The sequence below is a fragment of the Mandrillus leucophaeus genome, unplaced genomic scaffold (genome assembly GCF_000951045.1).
Source record: "Mandrillus leucophaeus isolate KB7577 unplaced genomic scaffold, Mleu.le_1.0 Scaffold53, whole genome shotgun sequence".
In the NCBI taxonomy this organism is placed as follows: Eukaryota; Metazoa; Chordata; class Mammalia; order Primates; family Cercopithecidae; genus Mandrillus; species Mandrillus leucophaeus.
In genome coordinates this window covers 1991351-2011292 of record NW_012105697.1, presented here as the reverse complement: position 1 = coordinate 2011292, position 19942 = coordinate 1991351, and the positions used below count along the sequence as shown (strand labels likewise).

Sequence of the window (19942 nt, the reverse complement as noted above, 5' to 3'; positions counted from 1 at the left end):
GTCAGGCTGGTCTTGAACTCCTGACCTCAGGTGATCCACCTGCCTCGGCCTCCCAAAGTGCTGGGATTACAGACATGAGCCGCCACACACGGTTGTAATTATCTATTTGTAATTTTGGTTCTAAGAACTGGCACCCAATGTCTCTAGTCAGCCATCTCGAACCTCCTCAATCCACAACACTTACTTTTTCTTTGTGATGAGAACACTTAAAATCTATTCTTTCTGAAATGCTGAACTATATAATACATTGTTATTAACTACAGTTACATTGCTATGCAATACATCACAGAACTCATTCCTCTTGTCTACCTGAAACTTTGTACCCTTTGCTCAAAATTTCTCCTCTTCCTCTCTCCTTCCCCCACCCCATTCCCCAGCCTCTGGTAATCACCGTTCTACTCTCTACTTCTGAGTTTTACTTTTTTAGATTCCACATACAAGTGGCATTTGTCTTTATGTGTCTGGCTTATTTCACTTGGCAAGAAGAAATCAGTATGTCAGAGAGATTTTCACTCCCATGTTCATTGCAGCACTATTCACAATAGCCAAGATATGAAATCAACCTAGGTATCCATTAACAGATGAATGGATAAAGAAAATAAGGCCTATAGATGTAATAGAATACTAGTCAGCCTTTAAAAAGAAGGAAATTCTATCATTTGTGACTATATGGATGAACCTGGATATTATGATAAATGAAATAAGTCAGGCACAAAAAGGCAATTACTGCCCCATCTCACTAATATATGGGATCTAAAAAATTTAAACTTGTAGAAGTAGAAAGTAGAATGGTGATTACCACTCATTCCTAATTTTTTTACAGATGTGTAATAGTTATATATCCTTATGGGGTATGTTCTACAAATACATTCTAGTCTACCAGGTGCCCACTTTCACTTAGATGAAGATAGTAGTAGCTTTCTGCCCATTTTCCCTGCCTCCTTTCTTACACTGATGCATCATAATCTATTCTTTACAAAACCAGGAGCTTTAAAAAATTAAGGTGTCTCATTCCTTGGTTTTCGAAGCAAAGATAGTCACGATCCAGCCTCCTACCACGTACCTTGGTCAGTGTACTCTAGAATGTTCATTTCTGTCTCAGGATACTTAACAGGCCCCAGAAGGCCTCTAAGAACAGCTAGGCTCAATCCCTTCTCACCCCAGCCTCTCTAGACGTGCTGGCTCTTGTGCTGTGACTGACCCCACAGTAGTCATTTTGGGAAGAAACCCAGGAATGGGAAGAATGGGAGAGACAAAGCCTTGATCTTCAGGGCAGCCTAGAGTCCAAGCCCTCACCAGCTGAAGCTGTATGGGCACAGGGACCTGGGAAACTGGCAGGCTCTACAGTTACCGGTTCCCTAGTGAGCTGGGTCAGTCTTCAGTGAGTGGGGGACTCTCATCTGCCCAAATCCCTTGTTGCCCTCAAGTGTTTCGAGGAAGTGAGATACAATCTCATAGCTGGTGAATGAGGAGGGCTCATGGGGCCCCCTCTATTGGCTAGAAGGTGTTTCTGGGATTCTGAGCTGATCAGAGAACGGGGTAGGCACCCTCAAGGGGCTCGCAGAAAAAATTCTGGGTAGGCATTCACCTTGGCCTTCCACCCTGTCTGAAAGGACTTCAGACTGACTTCTCTTCTGATGATTCTTCTCCACTCTCAGTGTATTTTCCTCTAGTGAGAGACTTCTCACTATGATCCCTTCTCTGCCCTCTCCTAAAGGTATTCTTGATCTCTTACATTGTTGTGTATTTTTCATTTGTGTATACCATCAAATTATTTAACTGTCTTCACCTTTTGCAATTTTTTTTTTTCTTTTGAGACAGAGTCTCTGTCACCCAGGCTGGAGTGCAGTGGCACGATCTCGGCTCACGGCAAGCTCCGCCTCCCGGGTTCACGCCGTTCTCCTGCCTCAGCCTCCTTTTGTAACTTTCTACCACTGCATTCCCACAAAACCTGGGAAGGCAGGGTTTATCTTATTCAAGTCTTTGGGGTAGGAACTTTGTAATTGAATCATTCCTAATTCTGAAACTTATTCTTACCATTGTTCTCCCCTCTTCCCCATCTCTAGACCACAGAAGAAAATACAGAGAGAAGATGAAGGCTAAACTTTTGGAGACATGGGACAACATCGATTGGCCTAAAGACCACGTATATATCCGTAATACATCAGAGGGTGAACATGAGGAACTGCAGCGCCTACTGGATCCTAAGAGGACTAGAACCCAGGCTCAGACGATAGTCTTGGTAGGGAGGGCAGGGGTTGGGAAGACCACCTTGGCAATGCAGGCTATGCTGCACTGGGCAAATGGAGTTCTCTTTCAGGAAAGATTCTCCTATGTGTTCTTTCTCAGCTGCCATAAAATAAGGTACATGAAAGAAACTAGCTTTGCTGAATTGATTTCTTTGGATTGGCCCGATTCCGATGCCCCCATTGAAGAGTTCATGTCTCAACCAGAGAAGCTCCTGTTTATTATTGATGACTTTGAGGAAATAATCATATCTGAGCCAAGCTCTGAGAGCTTGAATGATGGCTCACCATGTACAGACTGGTACCAGGAGCTCCCGGTGACCAAAATCCTACTCAGCTTGGTGAAGAAAGAATTGGTTCCCCTGGCTACCTTACTGATCACGATCAAGACCTGTTTTGTGATAGATCTTAAGCCCTCCTTAGTGAATCCCTGCTTTGTACAAATTACAGGGTTCACAGGGGAAGACCTGTGGGTATATTTCATGAGACACTTTGAAGACTCAAGGGAGGTTGAGAAAATCCTGCAACAGATAAGAAAAAACGAAAATCTCTTTCATTCCTGCAGTGCCCCCATGGTGTGTTGGACCGTATGTTCCTGTCTGAAGCAGTCAAAGGTGAGGTATTATGATCTCCAGTCAATCACACAGACCACCACCAGTCTGTATGCCTATTTTTTCTCCAACTTGTTCTCCACAGCAGAGGTGGATTTGGCAGATGAAAGTTGGCCAGGACAATGGAGGGCCCTCTGCAATCTGGCCATGGAGGGGCTGTGGTCTATGAACTTCACATTTGACAGAGAAGACACTGAGCTCGAGGGCCTGGAAGTGCCTTTCATTGATTGTCTCTACAAGTTCAATATTATTCAAAAAGGCAACGACTGTAGGGGTTGCATTACTTTCACCCACCTAAGTTTCCAGGAGTTTTTTGCAGCCATGTCCTTCGTGCTAGAGGAACCTAGAGAACTCCTTCCCCATTCCACGAAGCCACAAGAGATGAAGATATTACTGCGAGATGTCTTGCTTAACAAAGAAGCCTACTGGACTCCAGTGGTTCTGTTCTTCTTCGGTCTTTTAAAAAAAAACCTAGCAAGAGAACTGGAAGATACTTTGCATTGTAAAATGTCTCCCAGGGTAATGGAGGAATTATTAAAGTGGGGAGAAGAGTTAGGTAAGGCTAAAAGTGCCTCTCTCCAATTTCACATTCTACAACTTTTTCACTGCCTACACGAGTCCCAGGAGGAAGACTTGGCGAAGAAGATGCTAGGTCATATCTTTGAAGTTGACCTTAATATTCCGGGGGACGAAGAACTCCAAGTTTCTTCATTTTGCCTAAAGCACTGTAAAAGGTTAGATAAGCTAAGGCTTTCTGTTAGCAGTCACATCCTTGAAAGGGACTTGGAAATTCTGGAGTGAGTATTACAAACCATTTCTTTCTCAACTTTCTCCTATTTTCTCAGGCTCTGTGCAAATTCTTTCATGCAAAACCAGGGATGTGTTGTCGTTCTGTATTCATGCTTATTTCTGACCAGATGGTCTGGAGCAGCTCCAGCTTGAAAGAATATTGTCCTTTAAGCATCATCTAGTTTCCTAGCTAATTTAATTGATCTACTTACAGACAGATCTTTATATCTTAGGTATACAATATGGAAGGTTTAAGTACCAGGCATTATGCTAAGACATCTACTCGTATGTAACTGAATGCCCATGACTGAGTGGTTATTAATTGGGTGTGGTGGCACACACCTGTGGTCCCAGACACTCGGGGACTGTGGTGGGAGGATTGCTTGAGCCAAGGAGGCAGTGGTTGCAGCGAGTGGAGATCACATCACTGCACTCCAGCCTGGGCAACAGAGTGAGACCCTGTCTCAAACACAAAATAAGGAATAACCACCCCCCAGGTGAGGCTGATACACATTAAAATTTGAGAACCACTGCTCTATGCATAGGAACATTTTCTTTTGCTCATTTCTCTGTCTCCTTTTGCTACAGTGCTGAGTGCTGTCAACCCTCCCAATGGATCATGGGAACTAGGGGTGGTTTTGCAACCCCCGCCCCCCCACCCAACAGATCTAGGGAGCCAAAGACTTACCACAGATACTTGAGGTTGTAAGCTGAGTGTCTCAAAGCTTTAAGAATCAGGGGGATAGTCATTCCCAGCTTGTTAGAGCTGAAGTTCAGATGGGTCAGCTTGCTGTAACCCAGTAGGACAAGAATGAGGTCCTGCAGAACTAAGTTTATGATTTTTACTTCAGTAAGGGAGAGATACCTTATAGAGTCTAGTCATGTCTTGGGAGCACGAAGTCGGAGGAGGACATGTATAGAGTTCTAGAACCTGAGCTGGATGATTTTTAAGGTAGGTGAGTTTTAGGGTGGGTAATGAAAGATAGAGAATTGGTTTGGGTTGGACAGAGTTTCAGATAATTGCCTTGCATCGATGGGCCAGAGTCTTGAAGCAAGTGTTGAGGATTAGCATGGGTCAGTAAGCCAGGAAGTTGGCTCCTAGTCTTATCTTCCAAGAGCAGCTCTTTCCTGGAGCAGGTAGTGAAGGTGTTTTTGTCCGATTCTAGTATTATTTGGCACAAAAACAGGCCTATATGCTTCATCCGGGATGGCTGAGTACAGGGACATTAAACTGCACATTGATTTCAGTTTTCAATTCCTATCCTGGGGATATTCTGATTAAGTAGATATGAGATGGGCCCCAGAAATCTTTATTTGAAAATGGACGTGTGTGTGCACAACCCCCCTGCCCCACCCCCACCCACCTCTGCCAAAACTGGAAACATGACTCTTAACAGTGCTGCAGCTGTGGGCCTGCGGGGTATAACTGCATATACCCTTTAGGTACTTAAGAAATGTTTCTTCTATTTTACTTCCCTCATCTCTTGTGAAATAAAAAGCTTGATTTATGACTTTAATACTCGATTACTCTTAACATTCAGAGCCCATTGCATTAGGAAATTTCTTTTTTTTTTTTTTTTTTGAGACGGAGTCTTGCTCTGTTGCCCAGACTAGAGTGCGTGGCACAATCTCAGTTCACTGCAACCTCCATCTCCCTGGTTCAAGCGATTCTTCTGCCTCAGCCTCCCAAGTAGGTGGGATTACAGGCATGCACCACTACGCATGGCTATTTTTTTTTTTTTTTTTTGAGACAGAGTCTCGCTCTGTCACCGAGTCTGGAGTACAATGGTGCGATCTCAGCTCTCTACAACCTCCACCTCCCAGGTTCAAGCCGTTCTCCTGCCTCAGCCTCCCAAGTAGCTGGGATTACAGGCATGCACCACTACGCCTGGTTAATTTTTGTGTTTTTAGTAGAGATGGGGCTTCACCACGTTGGCCATGGTGGTCTCAAACTCCGGACGTCAAGTGATCCTCCTGCCTTGGCCGCCCAAAGTGGTGGGATTACAGGCGTGAGCCACTGCACCCAGCCCCATTAGGAAAATTGTAATAATTTTGTTAGGGCTTCTTTCTGTGTCCCGTAGGTGGTGTTCCAGGTGCTGCTTGAGGCTAATTTGCTCTTATGGTGTTCTCTCTCTCCCTCATGAAGGACAAGCGAGGTTGATTCCAGGATGCACGCTTGGAACAGTATTTGTTCTACATTGGTCACGAATGAGAATCTGCATGAGCTAGACCTGAGTAACAGCAAACTTCATGCTTCCTCTGTGAAGGGTCTCTGTCTTGCACTGAAAAATCCAAGATGCAAAGTCCAGAAACTGACGTAAGTGTGAGAAGCCAGCAGCTCAAGAGGATACCCTAGGAGAATCACCCAAGTTCTCTCTTTTGATGAGTACTTCTCTTTTGAGAAGTAAAACTTCTCTCTTTTGATGGATCATGAGGTCAGGAGATCGAGACCATCCTGGCTGACATGGTGAAACCCCGTCTCTGCTAAAAAATACAAAAAAATTAGCCGGGCGTGGTGGTGGGCGTCTGTAGTCCCAGCTATCCGGGTGGCTGAGGCAGGAGAATGGCGTGAACCTGGGAGGCGGAGCTTACAGCGAGCCGAGTTCACGGCACTGCACTCCAGCCTGGGTGACAGAGCGAGACTCCATCTCAAAAAAAAAAAAAAAAAAAAAAAATTCCCAGGAACTCAACTGCAGAGATCCCGCACATTTGGGTTGGGACCTGAGAATGAGCACTTCTCACAGGCTACCACGTCATGCTGCTCTTGCTGGATCGTGGACCACACTTAGAGTAGTGTTGACATGCAGGCCATCCAACCTATGGCTACCTATTTGCCAGAAGGCAAGCTAGGTGCTCAGGAGGATACAATAAACTGTGTTTATATTTATGAAACTGCTACTTAGGTGAAGCAGGCTGAAATTTTAAAATACCGATCTATCACGAATGATCTCACGCTAGAGGTACCTGTAGACAAAGTAATTTTTCCCTAGGGCCTCAGTCCTGCTGTTTTGAGCTGGATTTGAAGGAGTAGAAAACCTCAAGGGTATGGTGGAGTCAAAGCACTCAAGAGGAGCTGCAGACACATGTAGTCTGAGACTGTTTCGTGTCTTAAGCAACAGTAGGTAGCGTTTGATGGGTCACTGCTGCCTTCCCTGAGTACTGGGCGTCTCCTGTGTGCCAGGTTCTGTTCTCAGTTTGGAGGTTCTAGCAGTGAAGCCAACAGATGACTCCTGCTGTCGGGGATCTTACATTGTGTCAGGGAAGCAAACAAAATGATCAGAATAGGACCCAAGAGGGTGGCATCTCCTGAAGAAAACTGGGGGCTCAGAAAGGATGTGTGAGGAGGAAGGTGGGTTGCAGGTTTTCAGTAGGAGAGGCAGAAGGGCCTCACTGAAAAGGTATTTGAGTAAAGACCGATGTGACTCGGCGTAGGGGAGGAGGAGGGACTGTGTCCGTGGATACCTGGGGGAAAACATTCCAAGACAAGAAAACAAGATAGAAGGCACCATGAGGAGAATGTACTTAGTATGTTCAAATGATATCAAGAAAGTTGTCAGGACTTCTATTACCAGTTCTATACATTTATTTCTGTCCAGTGACATGTTGCAGCCAGCTCCTACAAGCTGGTGAGAGCTACTTGTGTGTGTACCTGTCTTTGTAACTCTGTTTAGTGACAGCAAGTGGGCAGTTCGAAATTGGCCATGACTGGCTTGGAGAATTTACACCACAGAAATTGGCAAAGCTATAAATTAGGACTTTTTTTTTTTTTTTCCCCGTGGAAATCCAGGGGTAACATTTATCAGCATACCACTGCATTTGACGTGTATGTCCTTCCTCTTGGAGGCAACACCAGGGTTTTCTAGGCTTGTCCTGGGATGAATTATGGAGAAAGATGAGCTGCAGAAAAGGGAAAAAGTATGTGAATTAAAAACAGAACCTTTTAAAATAAAGGTGAGCAGGGGGAGTGTCCTCTCCAGAGCTAGAGGACAGCTATGGACGGAAGCATATTGGTCCCCTGCTAATATGATCCAAGGAGGAATGAATGACAGGGTCTCAGATCTGGCTTGAAAATAGGAAGAAATTAGCAAATGGAGGTGGACCTTGCATAACAATTAAGCGGGGAAAACTATAGAGAAATGCATAGCGTTGAATCTGAGGTGGGATTTGTCTGAATGATCTGGCATCTAGGCCAAGGAATTCTACCTTGATTTTCGCCCACCATTAGGTCTTATTTTTCCAGGTCTAAAGCCTAGATGCGTGCATCGATTCAACCAGTTAAGAGTGAAAGGTTTGATCAGAATTTTCCTCAAACCTCAGTGGTACTGAGTGAGCTGGACCAAACTCATGAGAGACAGGAATAGGGGGCTGTGGCCTTCATTTATTTTTTAAAAATAGATTTAAGTTGGCCGGGCGCAGTGGCTCAAGCCTGTAATCCCAGCACTTTGGGAGGCCGAGACGGGCGAATCACGAGGTCAGGAGATCGAGACCATCCTGGCTAACACGGTGAAATCCCGTCTCCACTGAAAAAAAAAAAAAAACTAGCCGGGCGAGGTGGCGGGCGCCTGTAGTCCCAGCTACTCAGGAGGCTGAGGCAGGAGAATGGCGTGAACCCGGGAGGCGGAGCTTGCAGTGAGCTGAGATCCGACCACTGCACTCCAGCCTGGGCGACATAGCCAGACTCCGTCTCAAAAAAAAAAAAAAAACATTTAAGTTCATGGGTACAACTTTGTTTGTTACACAGGTAAATGTGTGTCATGGGGTTTGTTTTACAGATTATTTCATCACCCAGATATTAATCCCAGTACCCATTAATTATTTTTCCCGATCCTCTGCCTTTTCCCACTCTTCACCTTCCAACAGGCCCCAGTGTTCCTCTCTGTGTCCATGTGTTCTCATCATTTAGCTCCCACTTATAAGTGAGGACATGTAGTATTTGGTTTTCTGTTCCTGCATTAGCTTCCTAAGGATGATGGCCTCCAGCTCCATCCGTGTTCTCATAAAGGACATGATCCTGTTCTTTTTTATGACTGCATAGTATTCCATGGTGTATAGGTACCACATTTTCTTGTTTAGTCCATCATTGATGAGCATTTAGGTTGATCTCCTGTCTTTGCTATTGTGAATAGTGCTGCAATGAACATACATGTGCATGTGTCTTTATAATAGAATGATTTATGTTCCTTTGGGCATATACCCAGTAATGGGATTGGGCAGTCTTCTTTTTAAATTTTTCTTTTAATATTAAAATTTTGGTCTTATTTAGTTCTCAAGATAAGGAGAAAGAAGTTCAAGAAAATGCAAGAGTTATTCTTGCTGGGCTTGAGTTTTTCTTTCTAGGTTGGATTGTATGTGTGTAGCAGGGGGTCACACATACAATATACCTACTCCTAGAAGAGTAGGTGGCCCCAGGACCTCTTCATGGCAGATCTCTAGGAGAGGTGGAGAGGGAGGGAGGGACTCTTCACTTCGTACATGCAACTGAGTTTACTGATTTCTGAAGGGAGTATGTTAGTTTTTATTTTCAAGGTCCAGTACCATGGTTCAGCCCTTGTTTTAGATGCCTCGTGTACCCTGTATAACCTTGGCAGTGCGTGTGGTAGAAGGCAGGGTGAGGAGGCAGACGGGATCCTGGAAACCAGTCTTCTCCCCTAATTCAGCTTTCATGTCCCTTCCCTTCCTCAGGTGCAAATCGGTAACTCCTGAGTGGGTTCTGCAGGACCTCATTCTTGTCCTTCAGGGTAACAGCAAGCTGACCCATCTGAACTTCAGCTCTAACAAGCTGGGAGCGACTGTCCCCCTGATTCTTAAAGCTTTAAAACATTCAGCTTGTAACCTCAAGTATCTGTGGTAAGTCTCTGGCTCCCTAGATCTGTCAAGGGGGGTTGCAAGACCACCCCTCACTTCCGTGATCCACTGGGAGTGCTGACAGCACTCAGCATTTTAGCAAAAGGAGACAGAAATGAGCAAAGGAAAATGTTCCTATGTGCGAAGCAGTGGTTCTCAAATTTTAATGTGTATCAGCCTCACAGTGGGGGAGGTTATTTCTTATTTTGTTTTGTTTTTGAGACAGGGTCTCACTCTGTTGTCCACACTGGAATGTAGTGATGCAATCTCCGCTTGCTGCAACCACTGCCTCCTTGGCTCCAGCAATCCTTCTACTGCTGCCCCTGAGTGGCTGGGACCACAGGTGTGTGCCATCACACCCAGTGAATTTTTCTACTTTTTGTAGAGATGGGGTTTTGCCATGTTGTCCAGACTGGTCTTGAACTCCTGGACTCGAGCAATCTGCCTGTCTCGGCCTCTTGAGTGCTGGGATTACAGGCGTGAGTCACTGTGCCTGCCCCGACCTAGTGGGTGTTTTAAAATACAGATTCCAGGCCAGGCGCGTTGGCTCATGCCTGTCATCTCAGAACTTTGGGAGGCCCAGGTGGGCAGATCACAAGGTCAGGAGTTCGAGATCAGCCTGACCAACATGGTGAAACCCGTCTCTACTAAAAAATATAAACATTAGTAGGGCATGGTGGCATGCACCTGTAATCCCAGCTACTCAGGAGGCTGAGGCAGGAGAATCGATTGAACCTGGGAGGCAAGGTTGCAGTGAGCCGAGATCAGGCCACTGCCCTCCAGCCTGGGCAACAGAGCAAGATTCCAACTCAGAAAAAAAAAAAAAAAAAGCAGATTCCAGGAACTCAACTGCAGAGATCCCGCACATTTGGGGTGGGACCTGAGAATGAGCGCTTCTAACAGGCTACATGTCATGCTGCCCTTGCTGGATCGTGGACCACACTTTGAGTAGCGTTGACATGCAGGCCATCCAACCTCTGAAAGGGAGAGGAAGAGGGAGAAAGTCAGCTTTCATTCATGGAGCAGGGGGCTCTGTAAACGCAGATCACTCTTTCGGAGAGTAACGGTCTGTCTCGGGGTCTCTGTGATAGGTTGGAGTCCTGTGGCCTGACCCACCAGACTTGTCAGCTCTTTCTCAAACTCACTGAGAACACGAGTCTCAGCTTCCTCAGCCTGGGGGACAATGATCTCTCTGACGTGAAAAGCCTGAGGGAGTCCTCCACGCTACCAACGTGTCCCCTGAAGCAGCTGTCGTAAGTCTTGCGGCCTTCTCAAAGCATCTTCCTTGCAAGTTGGGGTGGCACAGCGGGGGTGGCAGTAGGGTATGTTTTGGGGAACCTCAGGGATTCCCCTACTGTCTTTACTTGTCACATTGACATACTTATTTTCTTTCTTTGTCTTTCTCTCTTTCTTTTTCTTTTTCTTTCTTTTTCTATCTCTTTCTTTCTATCTCTATCTCTATCTCTATCTCTTTCTATGTTTCTATATATCTCTGTTTCTATCTATGTTTCTATCTTTGTGTCTGTCTCTATCTTTCTCTGTATCTCTCTATCTCTTTCTATCTCTATCTCTCTATCCTTTTTCTCTCTCTTTCTATCTCTATCCCTCTATCTCTCTCTTTCTATATCTCTATCTCTATCTCTCTATATCTCTCTATCTCTCTCTATATATCTATCTATCTCTATATCTCTCTATATCTCTGTCTGTCTCTCCTGTCTCTGTCTCTCTGTCTTTGTTTCTGTCTCTGTTTCTGTTTGTCTGTCTCTCTACTTGTCTGTCTGTCGGTCGTCTATCCTTTTTTTTTTCTTTTTTTTTTTTTGAGATGGAGTCTCACTCTATCACCCAGGCTGGAGTATAGTGGCACAATCTCAGCTCACTGCAACCTCCACCTCCTGGGTTCAAGCGATTCTCCCACCTCAGCCTCCAGAATAACTGGGATTACAGGCACACACCACCATCCCTAGCTAATTTTTGTAATTTTAGTACAGATGGGGTTTTATCATGTTGGCCAGGCTGGTCTCCAACTCCTGACCTCAGATGATCCCTCCGCCTTGGCCTCCCAAGGTGCTGGGATTCCAGGCGTGAGCCACCGCACCTGGCCTCCTCTTTCTTCCCACCACCTTAGGTCTCAGTTCCAGCCAGCTTTCCCCTCACTTTGATCATGGCTATCTCACCCGGCAGCCTTTCTTTGCGTGATCTCCTTAGGCTTCTTTGATCCTCCCCAGATCTAGGGGTTTTCAACTGAATTCTGTTAAATTAGTTGAAACTGGGGATGATTTGATTTTTTTCCCCCAGGGGATATTTGGCAATGCGTGGACAACATATTTGGTTGTCCCGATGGTGCGGGGGATGCTACTAGTGGGTAACACCTGGTGGGTAAAGGCTGGTTATTACTGACTTCCTGTAATGCACAGGGTGGTCCTGTCATTCTGCAACTAAGTATGCAGCCCACACCTCAACAGGGCTGAGAAAATCCTACCTTGACTCACTGTTTTGTTTTGTTTGTTTGTTTGTTTGTTTTTTTGAGATGGAGTCTCCCTCTGTCACCCAGACTGGAGTGCAGTGGTGCAATCTTGGCTCACTGCAACCTCTGCCTCTTGGGTTCAAGCAGTTCTCCTGCCTCAGCCTTTCTGAGTAGCTGGGACTACAGGTGCCTGCCACCATGCCCAGCCTTTTTTTTTTGTAAGTAGAGATGAGGTTTCACCACGTTGGCCAGGCTGTTCTCGAACTCTTGACCTCAGGTGATCCACCCGCCTTGGCCTCCCAAACTGCTGGGATTACAGGCGTGAGCCACTGCACCTGGCCCTTTTTCTCCTTTAAGCTTTTGTTCTTTCTCCAATTTAATCTTCCCATAGTGTTTGGGTCTCGGGGGTTAAGGGGTTGAGAGAGAAAAGTAGAGGAACCTGGGCATCATGGCTGAGGCTCACCTTGTACCCGCAACTTCCACAGCCTGGAGAAATGTAGCCTGTCGGCGGCCAGCTGTCAGGACCTGGCCTTGTTTCTCACCAGCATCCAACACGTAACTCGATTGTGCCTGGGATTTAATCAGCTCCAAGATGACGGCATCAAGCTGTTGTGTGCGGCCCTGACTCACCCCAAGTGTGCCTTAGAGAGACTGGAGTAAGTTTTCCCTGGTTCCGTTTCTAGAAATGACTCTATGGGCACAGATACCAAGAATAATGGTTTCTTCATCTGCTATCTATTTACATTATTAAAAAGTAACATTCACTGAGTAATTACTGTGTGCCAGGAATTGCTGTAAAACAGATTCCAAGTAGCATCCTAGATCTGTTGATTCCATCTCTGGAGTTTATGCCAAGAAAATTAATTTCCACAAGGACCCCAGGAAATAATGAATTTTTTGGTCAACCCATATGTGAGCTCTTAGCAGAGAGAGAACAAGGACTCAAGGCTGGGGTGGTAGATATGACATTTACTTCCTGCCCATAGGTGGAAGATACATTTTTATGAGTGACATATAAAAACAATAGATATGAAGAAAAACAAAGTAGAACGAGAATAGAATGACAGGGATGGGGTTGATTTCCCAGCAGGGTCTTCTCTCACCAACCTGTTTGAAGAGGTGATACTACAATTAGAGACTCAGATGAAGCAAGGGGAGGCAGCAGCATGCAGAGAAGGAACAGCAGAGTGAAAGGCCTGAGGTTGGGCCGGGCACGGTGGCTTGTGCCTGTAATCCCAGCACTTTGGGAGGCTGAGGCAGGCAGATCACGAGGTCAGGAGTTCAAGACCAGCCTGACCAACATGGTGAAACCCCATCCCTACTAAAAATACACAAAAAAAATTAGCCGGGTGTGTGGCATGTGCCTGTAATCCCAGCTTCTCAGGAAGCTGAGGAAGGAGAATTGCTTGAACCCAGGAGCTGGGGGTTGCAGTGAGCAGAGATCGCGCCACTGCACTCCAGCCTGGACGACTGTGAGACTCCGTCTCAAAAAAAGGCGTGAGGTTGGAATGAGCACAGTATGTTGGAAGCACAATGAGGAAGCTAGCATGGTTGGAGTAAAGTGAGTGAGGGTGATAGTGGGAGGAGATGGAGGTGCCTGGGACATGCTGGGCTGTGTAGGAATCTGTTTTGTCTGGGGTGAGATAGAAAGTCATCCTTGGATTGGAAGTGGGACATGACCGTAATCTGACCTACTTTGAAAGGTCGTGCAGGCTGCTGTTGACAGGTAGACTACAGTCTGGACAAAAATACCAGTATGAGCAAGAGATGGGGCTCCTATCGACCAGGAGAGAGTGGCCCGTGGGGACGTTATAGGATTTCAGGATAGATGGGAAGGTAGAACCAATGGGGTTTGCTGATGGATTCAAGGTGGTTGAGGAGGGAGGGTACCAAGAACACCTCCCAAAGGGTGGGACCATTCTCCAACACGGGGAAGATTGGGGGCAGAGCTGGGTCTGGGTGAAAAGAGTTTGGGTTGGGGATATAGGAGCTTGAGATGCCTATCGAATAACCACGCAGAGATGTTACATGAGCAGTTGTAGGCAGGACTGTGAGATGTTACCAGAGGATGGCTGTGCCAGGATGAGAGACCCCATACAGTGGTGGACACATAGTGAGATTCTTTAGATCTCCTTTCTCTAGCTGCATTGTGCTGCTGTGGTGCAGGTGTGGAATAGAGGGAAAGCTGGGTTCTCCAGAGACTGGACAACTTCCTGAGACTGAGTATAAAAAACAGAAAGGCCAAGGGCCTTTAGGTGTCACCAAGTTCATGATCCTGGAGAACCACGGACTCTGAACTGGCAAAGGAGCAAAGGGCCAGTGCCCACTGAGCACTGAGTCTGCGAGAACAGGAATATCGATAGGTGATTCATATGTATAATGTGAGTTAATCATACATGTGTGTAATTATGTGTATGATAATATAATGCGTAGAATTGTAACACCATTATAATGACTAATTATAATTAGTATTAGAACCCTAATTTAAGTATAACCCTAATAATAATTAGTATAATTATAATTGTGTTAATTCTACCCATTGTAACATGATCATACACACATAATTACATGTTGTAATTTTAACCAATTATAATTGTAATTTATAATTACAACTAATTATAATATAGTTATATATAACAAATTATTAAATTATAATTTATAATTGTAATTATATGTATATACATGTATAATTGTAACATATATTTCAATATATATTTTAGTGATATATGTATTATGTAATATGTGTATTATATATGTAATATATAGTTAATATTTAATATATTAATATATGATAGTATATAACTACATATATTTTCATAAAACTTACATGTTAACACAAACATATTATGCAATACATACATATCTAACATATGCCATCTCTATTAGTGACATAATAATCTTCTATAACCTGCACACTGCCTGTTTGCCAAGTGCCATCCCAAGTACACGCACTACTCATGGACTCACTGGCAGCTCTCTCCTAGACCATCCTACTGCACTTTGGAAGGCAGTGAAGGCTGAAAAGAGTGCAGGAGCTTGTCGAGAGTCTCCCAGCTGCTGACAGACAAGCCCATTTGGACCTGTGCCCAACTGGCTCCAGAACCTTGGAGCCTTGAAAGTTTTTTTCTCTATTTTTTCCTAAACCAATCACTAATGAGAAGCACAGACTTGATGTGCCCACTGTAGAAATCTGGACCGAGGGAGGGTTATGATACGCCAGGTACTAGCATAGACTGGGTTGGTGTCCAGCGGAAAAGAAAGGCCACGTGGTCCAGGGAGCTGCTGCATGTGTAGACTCGGCGGCGGCCTGAGGCTCTGCCCCAGGAGCCTCCATCTGGGCTGCTTCCCTGAGCATCTGTCTCTGTGGCTCTCACCCTGCAGGCTCTGGTTTTGCCAGCTGGGAGCACCCAGTTGCAGGTACTTGTCAGATGCTCTCCTGCAGAACAGGAGCCTGGCACACCTAAATCTGAGCAAGAACCGCCTGGGAGATGAGGGAGTCAAGTTCCTGTGTGAGGCCTTGGGTCGCCCGGATTGTAACCTGCAGAGCCTGAAGTAAGTTTTCTTGGCTCCCTCTCAGTGAGTGGATGGAGGAGAGCGATGGGAATTGACGCACCCATGCCTGAGTTCCTGGTGGGGTTTGAGTGAGGTGTGGACAAGCTCTTTGCCATAGAGGAGCTTCTGGTTTTGTTGGGGGTGTGGGACGGGGAAAGTGGGATGACTGTGAATGTGTGTGTGTCTGGGGGACCTCAAGACCAGCCCCCAGGTTTGATGTTTCAATGGGAGGACTGGGGATTCAGCCCGGAGTTGTATTCACCGCTACACTTCATCAGGGTGAAAGGACACAAGGCAAATCAGCAAAGAGAAAGAGACTTGGGACAGAGTCCAGAGGATACCAGACATAAGCTCCCAAGAGTCCTCTTCCCCATGTAGTTACATGTGGGATATGACAAGGTTTCTCTTCAAATAGCCTGATAAATCCTTTATTCTTTAATCCACAGTGCCCCTCCCCGTCCCTTTTCTTTGTCTGCCTTTACATATCCAGGCACCAGCGGCTTCTCAGTGTTAGCTCACATTCCTTTCCTTATTTGGGAAGAAAACTGGCTTTCTAGCTCATCATCACAGAAGACTTCTTCGCCTTCTCCCCTTTCTCCCTTACGGGCCCACATTATCTAAGAGAAAGTTCAGATGTTTAGCCAATCAGGTCTAGTTTTAGATTGTGTGGTTCGACCCCAGCCAATGGGGAAAGGGCACGGGGTCAGGATTTGCATCAGGGATAAAAACTTTTATTTTCCTTTGTTCTATGTGCTCTCGGGGCGACTGGCCAAAGAGAAGGATCCCTCTGGGCAGAAGTAAATTTGCTTTGCTGAGAACTCCTTGGTCTGAGTGCTCGTTTTCCTTAAGACTCCAAGCTTTATTTCCAACATCACACAAGAAAGACACACAATTCCTCCAGCCACCAGCTGTGGCAATCGTGCCAAGTGTAGTCTACCAGGGCAGCCCATTGGAGACCCTCTGCCCAGGGTTTTTACTGGGTGCTGGTTATGTGTGATCTAGCATGTACCAAGACATGAGGTTATGTGTGATCTAGCATGTACCAAGACATGAGGTTATGTGTGATCTAGCATGTACCAAGACATGAGGTTGTGTGTGATCTAGTGTGTACCAAGACGTGAGCCACCGCACCTGGCCGGTCAATGGATTTTTTATTCTTCCAGGGGAATTTGAAACTTAAGCAAGAGTAGAGAGAAGAGCATATACTCCAATTCATGCTCAAACTTCAACAATTACTGATTTATGACCTATCTCCTTTCATTAAAGCTTCACCAACACTCAGTAATGGGATTGCTGGGTCAAATGGGATTTCTGGTTCTAGACTGAAGAATGACCACACTGTCTTCCGCAATGGTTGAACTAATTTCTCCCTCTGATGATTTTGAGGCCCATCCCGTGGGTGATATCTCTTCCTTTGTAAACACAAAGTAGTTTCATATTTGCATCTGCATTTATAAGAATGAAGTTGAGTATGTTTTCAAATGCTGACAATCACTGATAAAAACTTTTTTTTTTTTTTTTTTTTTTTACCAGTTGCATTTTGTTTTTTCCCTACTCACTTGTAGGGAATTCTTTCTTGTTTTTAAAAGCTTAATCTTTTTATTGTAAATTTACCATCTGTATATGTTTTGGGTGTGCAAAGTGTTACGATTATGAATACAAAGTGGAATAAAGTTAGTTAACGTGTCCATCACCTCAAATACTTTTTTGTGGTGAAAATATTTGAAATTATGTTAGCAATTTTGAAAGGTACAATGTTCTATTAAGTACATTTGCCACGACATGCAATAGATTTAAAAAAAAAAATCATATTCCTGCTGAGATTTTTGTACCCTTTGACCACCATGTGCAAACTCTAGGGAGACCTGACAGTCTTTGATTTGCATGTATCATTTATCAGGCTGGCAGTTCTCTTACACTTGGCCTTTGAGGGTTTAGCCACATGGACATTGTTCACATAGTCAAAACTGTTTCTATTTTTATTTATTTATTGTTTTGAGACGGACTCTTGCTCTGTTGCCCAGGCTGGAGTGCAGTGGCACAATCTCGGCTCAGTGCAACCTCTGCCTCCCGGATTTAAGTGATTCTCCTGCCTCAGCCTCCCAAGTAGCTGGGATTACAGGCGCCCGCCACCATGCCTGGATAATTTCTGTATTTTTAGTAGAGATGGCGTTTCACCATGTTGGGCAGGCTGGTCTCGATCTCCTGACCTCGTGATCCACCTGCCTCGGCCTCCCAAAGTACTGGGATTACAGGCATGAGCCACCATACCCAGCCAAACCTTTTTTTGCAGGGGAGAGGGGATTTAAGGATTTTGGATTGCCATGCGCCTTCTCCGCATAAGGGTATCACCCTTCCAATGTTCCTCTCTCTCCTCCTGTCTCTTCCTTGTCCCTCCTCTCCTCATCCCTCCCCACCTCATCCCATATTTTCTCCAAATAGTCACCTGGATTAACTGTCTTGAACTTATTATGGTATAGTAATTTATTCTGGGAAATTCAGACCTGCCATTATAGGAGATTCCTGGTATCTTCAGCTCAACTGTTGAGCTCGAGGGCTGAGAATGGTGCGCTGTGATAACCAAGCCAACTCTGGGTGCTGGGGGGTAACCACCCCAGAGAGGCCCTTCACACTCGTACCTGCGGGGGGCATGAGAGGGACAGGGCTGGACTGCTGTACCCTCTGCTTGCTTTCTATCTCAGGTAAATAGAGCTCTTGGAGGTGTCTCGGCCCTCCTGACTCGCACCCTCCTCATTTGAGGCTTGGGACAGAAGTCTGGCTTCAGGGTGTCTCCTCTCCTTGGACGTGAGATGGGCAGGCGTAAACACAGCACAGTTTCGGGACACCATTACTTTCCCCCCTTTTGTATGTTTCTATTTTGCAGTTTGTCAGGTTGTTCTTTCACAAGAGAGGGCTGTCGAGAGCTGGCTATTGCCCTCAAGCATAATCATAACGTGAAAATCTTGGATTTGGGACAAAATGATCTTCAGGATGAGGGAGTGAAGCTACTGTGTGAGGCTCTGAAACCTTCACATCGTGCGTTGCACACACTTGGGTGAGTTGATGCTGTCCTCCTCACAGAGTCTCCCTTCTCTACGTTTGCGGGTACGGAGATAAAATGACAGGATCCCATCAGGGGTTACAAAGTGAGGCAAAGGAAGGACAAGTCCTCCTCTAATAAATCTTGGCCGGGCGCTGTGGCTCACGCCTGTAATCCCAGCACTTTGGGAGGTCAAGGTGGGCAGATCACCTGAGGTCAGGTGTTCGAGAACAGCCTGGCCAACATGGGGAAACCCCATCTCTACTAAAAATACAAAAATTAGCTGGGAGCAGTGGCTCACACCTGTAATCCCAGCATACGATGAGGTTGAGGTGGGTGGATCACCTGAGGTCAGGCGTTCAAGACCAGCCTGGCCAACATGGGGAAACCCCATCTCTACTAAAAAATACAAAAATGAGCCAGGTATAGAGGTGTGGGCACCTGTAATCCCAGCTACTCAGGAGGCTGAGGCAGGAGAATCGCTTGAACCCAGGAGGTGGAGGTTGCGGGGAGCCAAGATCGCGCCACTGCACTCCAGCCTGGGGGACAAGAGCTAAACTCCATCTCAAAAAATAAACAAAAAAATCTCTCCTGCTACATGATAAGCTTGAAGTTTTTCGTGTTTAGAGAAGTGTTTCACTCTTGTTACCACTATCCTCGGTACATTGCAAATATTATTCCTCCCAATCTGTCCACGGTGGGCGCCAGGTGCTGGCGGGTGGGTGCAGCCTGCTCTCTGCACTGTGAATCTCCACTTCACGGCTGTTAACCGTCATGCAACATAGACTCAGCAGACTCAGATGAGTTGCTCTGAAACGTAGGAGTTTTTGCTAAATGTGGCTTAAATGACAGCCATTTCTCCTGTAGGGAATGGCTCCAGGGCTCGCTAATCCAAGAGCTCAGTGATGTTTTCCGAAAAGGTGTTCGTCAGGATTTGTTAGTATCAAATGAACCGACTCAAACTGTAAACCACCTCCAGCGTTGCTAGGGTTTACCAGCCACCTCAAACCTCTATTCAGAGATTGTTAAATCTACTCTATAGACACCACAAATAATTACTGGTTTAAACATAAACTAGACTTGTTCTCTCATAGGCCTGAAGGAGACATGAATAGGTTAATGGTATCTGCAGTGCCAAATTTAAGACAGTTTGGCATAAATGCATTCTGAACCAAGTTCGTCTTAAAAACAATCAGTTAATGAAGCAACTTACTGAACTATTTCCTTAAGAGAGAGACTCATTCTGACCTTTTTCTTTCTAAAAGAAGGGCTTTGTTTGTTTGTTTGTTTTTTTAAAGATGGGGTCTCTCACTCTCACCCAGGCTGGAGTGCAGTGGTGCGATCTCAGCTCAGTGCAACCTCTGCCTCCTGGGCTCAAGCAATCTTTTCACCTCAG

The 19942-nt window shown here is 45.5% G+C and overlaps 1 protein-coding gene across 1 annotated transcript in view; it reads left to right on the top strand.

The window, feature by feature from the left end:
- The window catches only part of NLRP13 (NLR family, pyrin domain containing 13), a 34074-nt gene that overhangs the window by 4391 nt on the left and 9741 nt on the right, over positions 1–19942 (top strand). The window contains exons 2-7 of the mRNA XM_011997034.1: positions 2067–3654; positions 5793–5963; positions 9329–9493; positions 12440–12610; positions 15336–15506; positions 18391–18561. Of these exons, the coding sequence (XP_011852424.1) occupies positions 2067–3654; positions 5793–5963; positions 9329–9493; positions 12440–12610; positions 15336–15506; positions 18391–18561 (2437 nt within the window). The remainder of the gene's footprint in view (positions 1–2066; positions 3655–5792; positions 5964–9328; positions 9494–12439; positions 12611–15335; positions 15507–18390; positions 18562–19942) is intronic.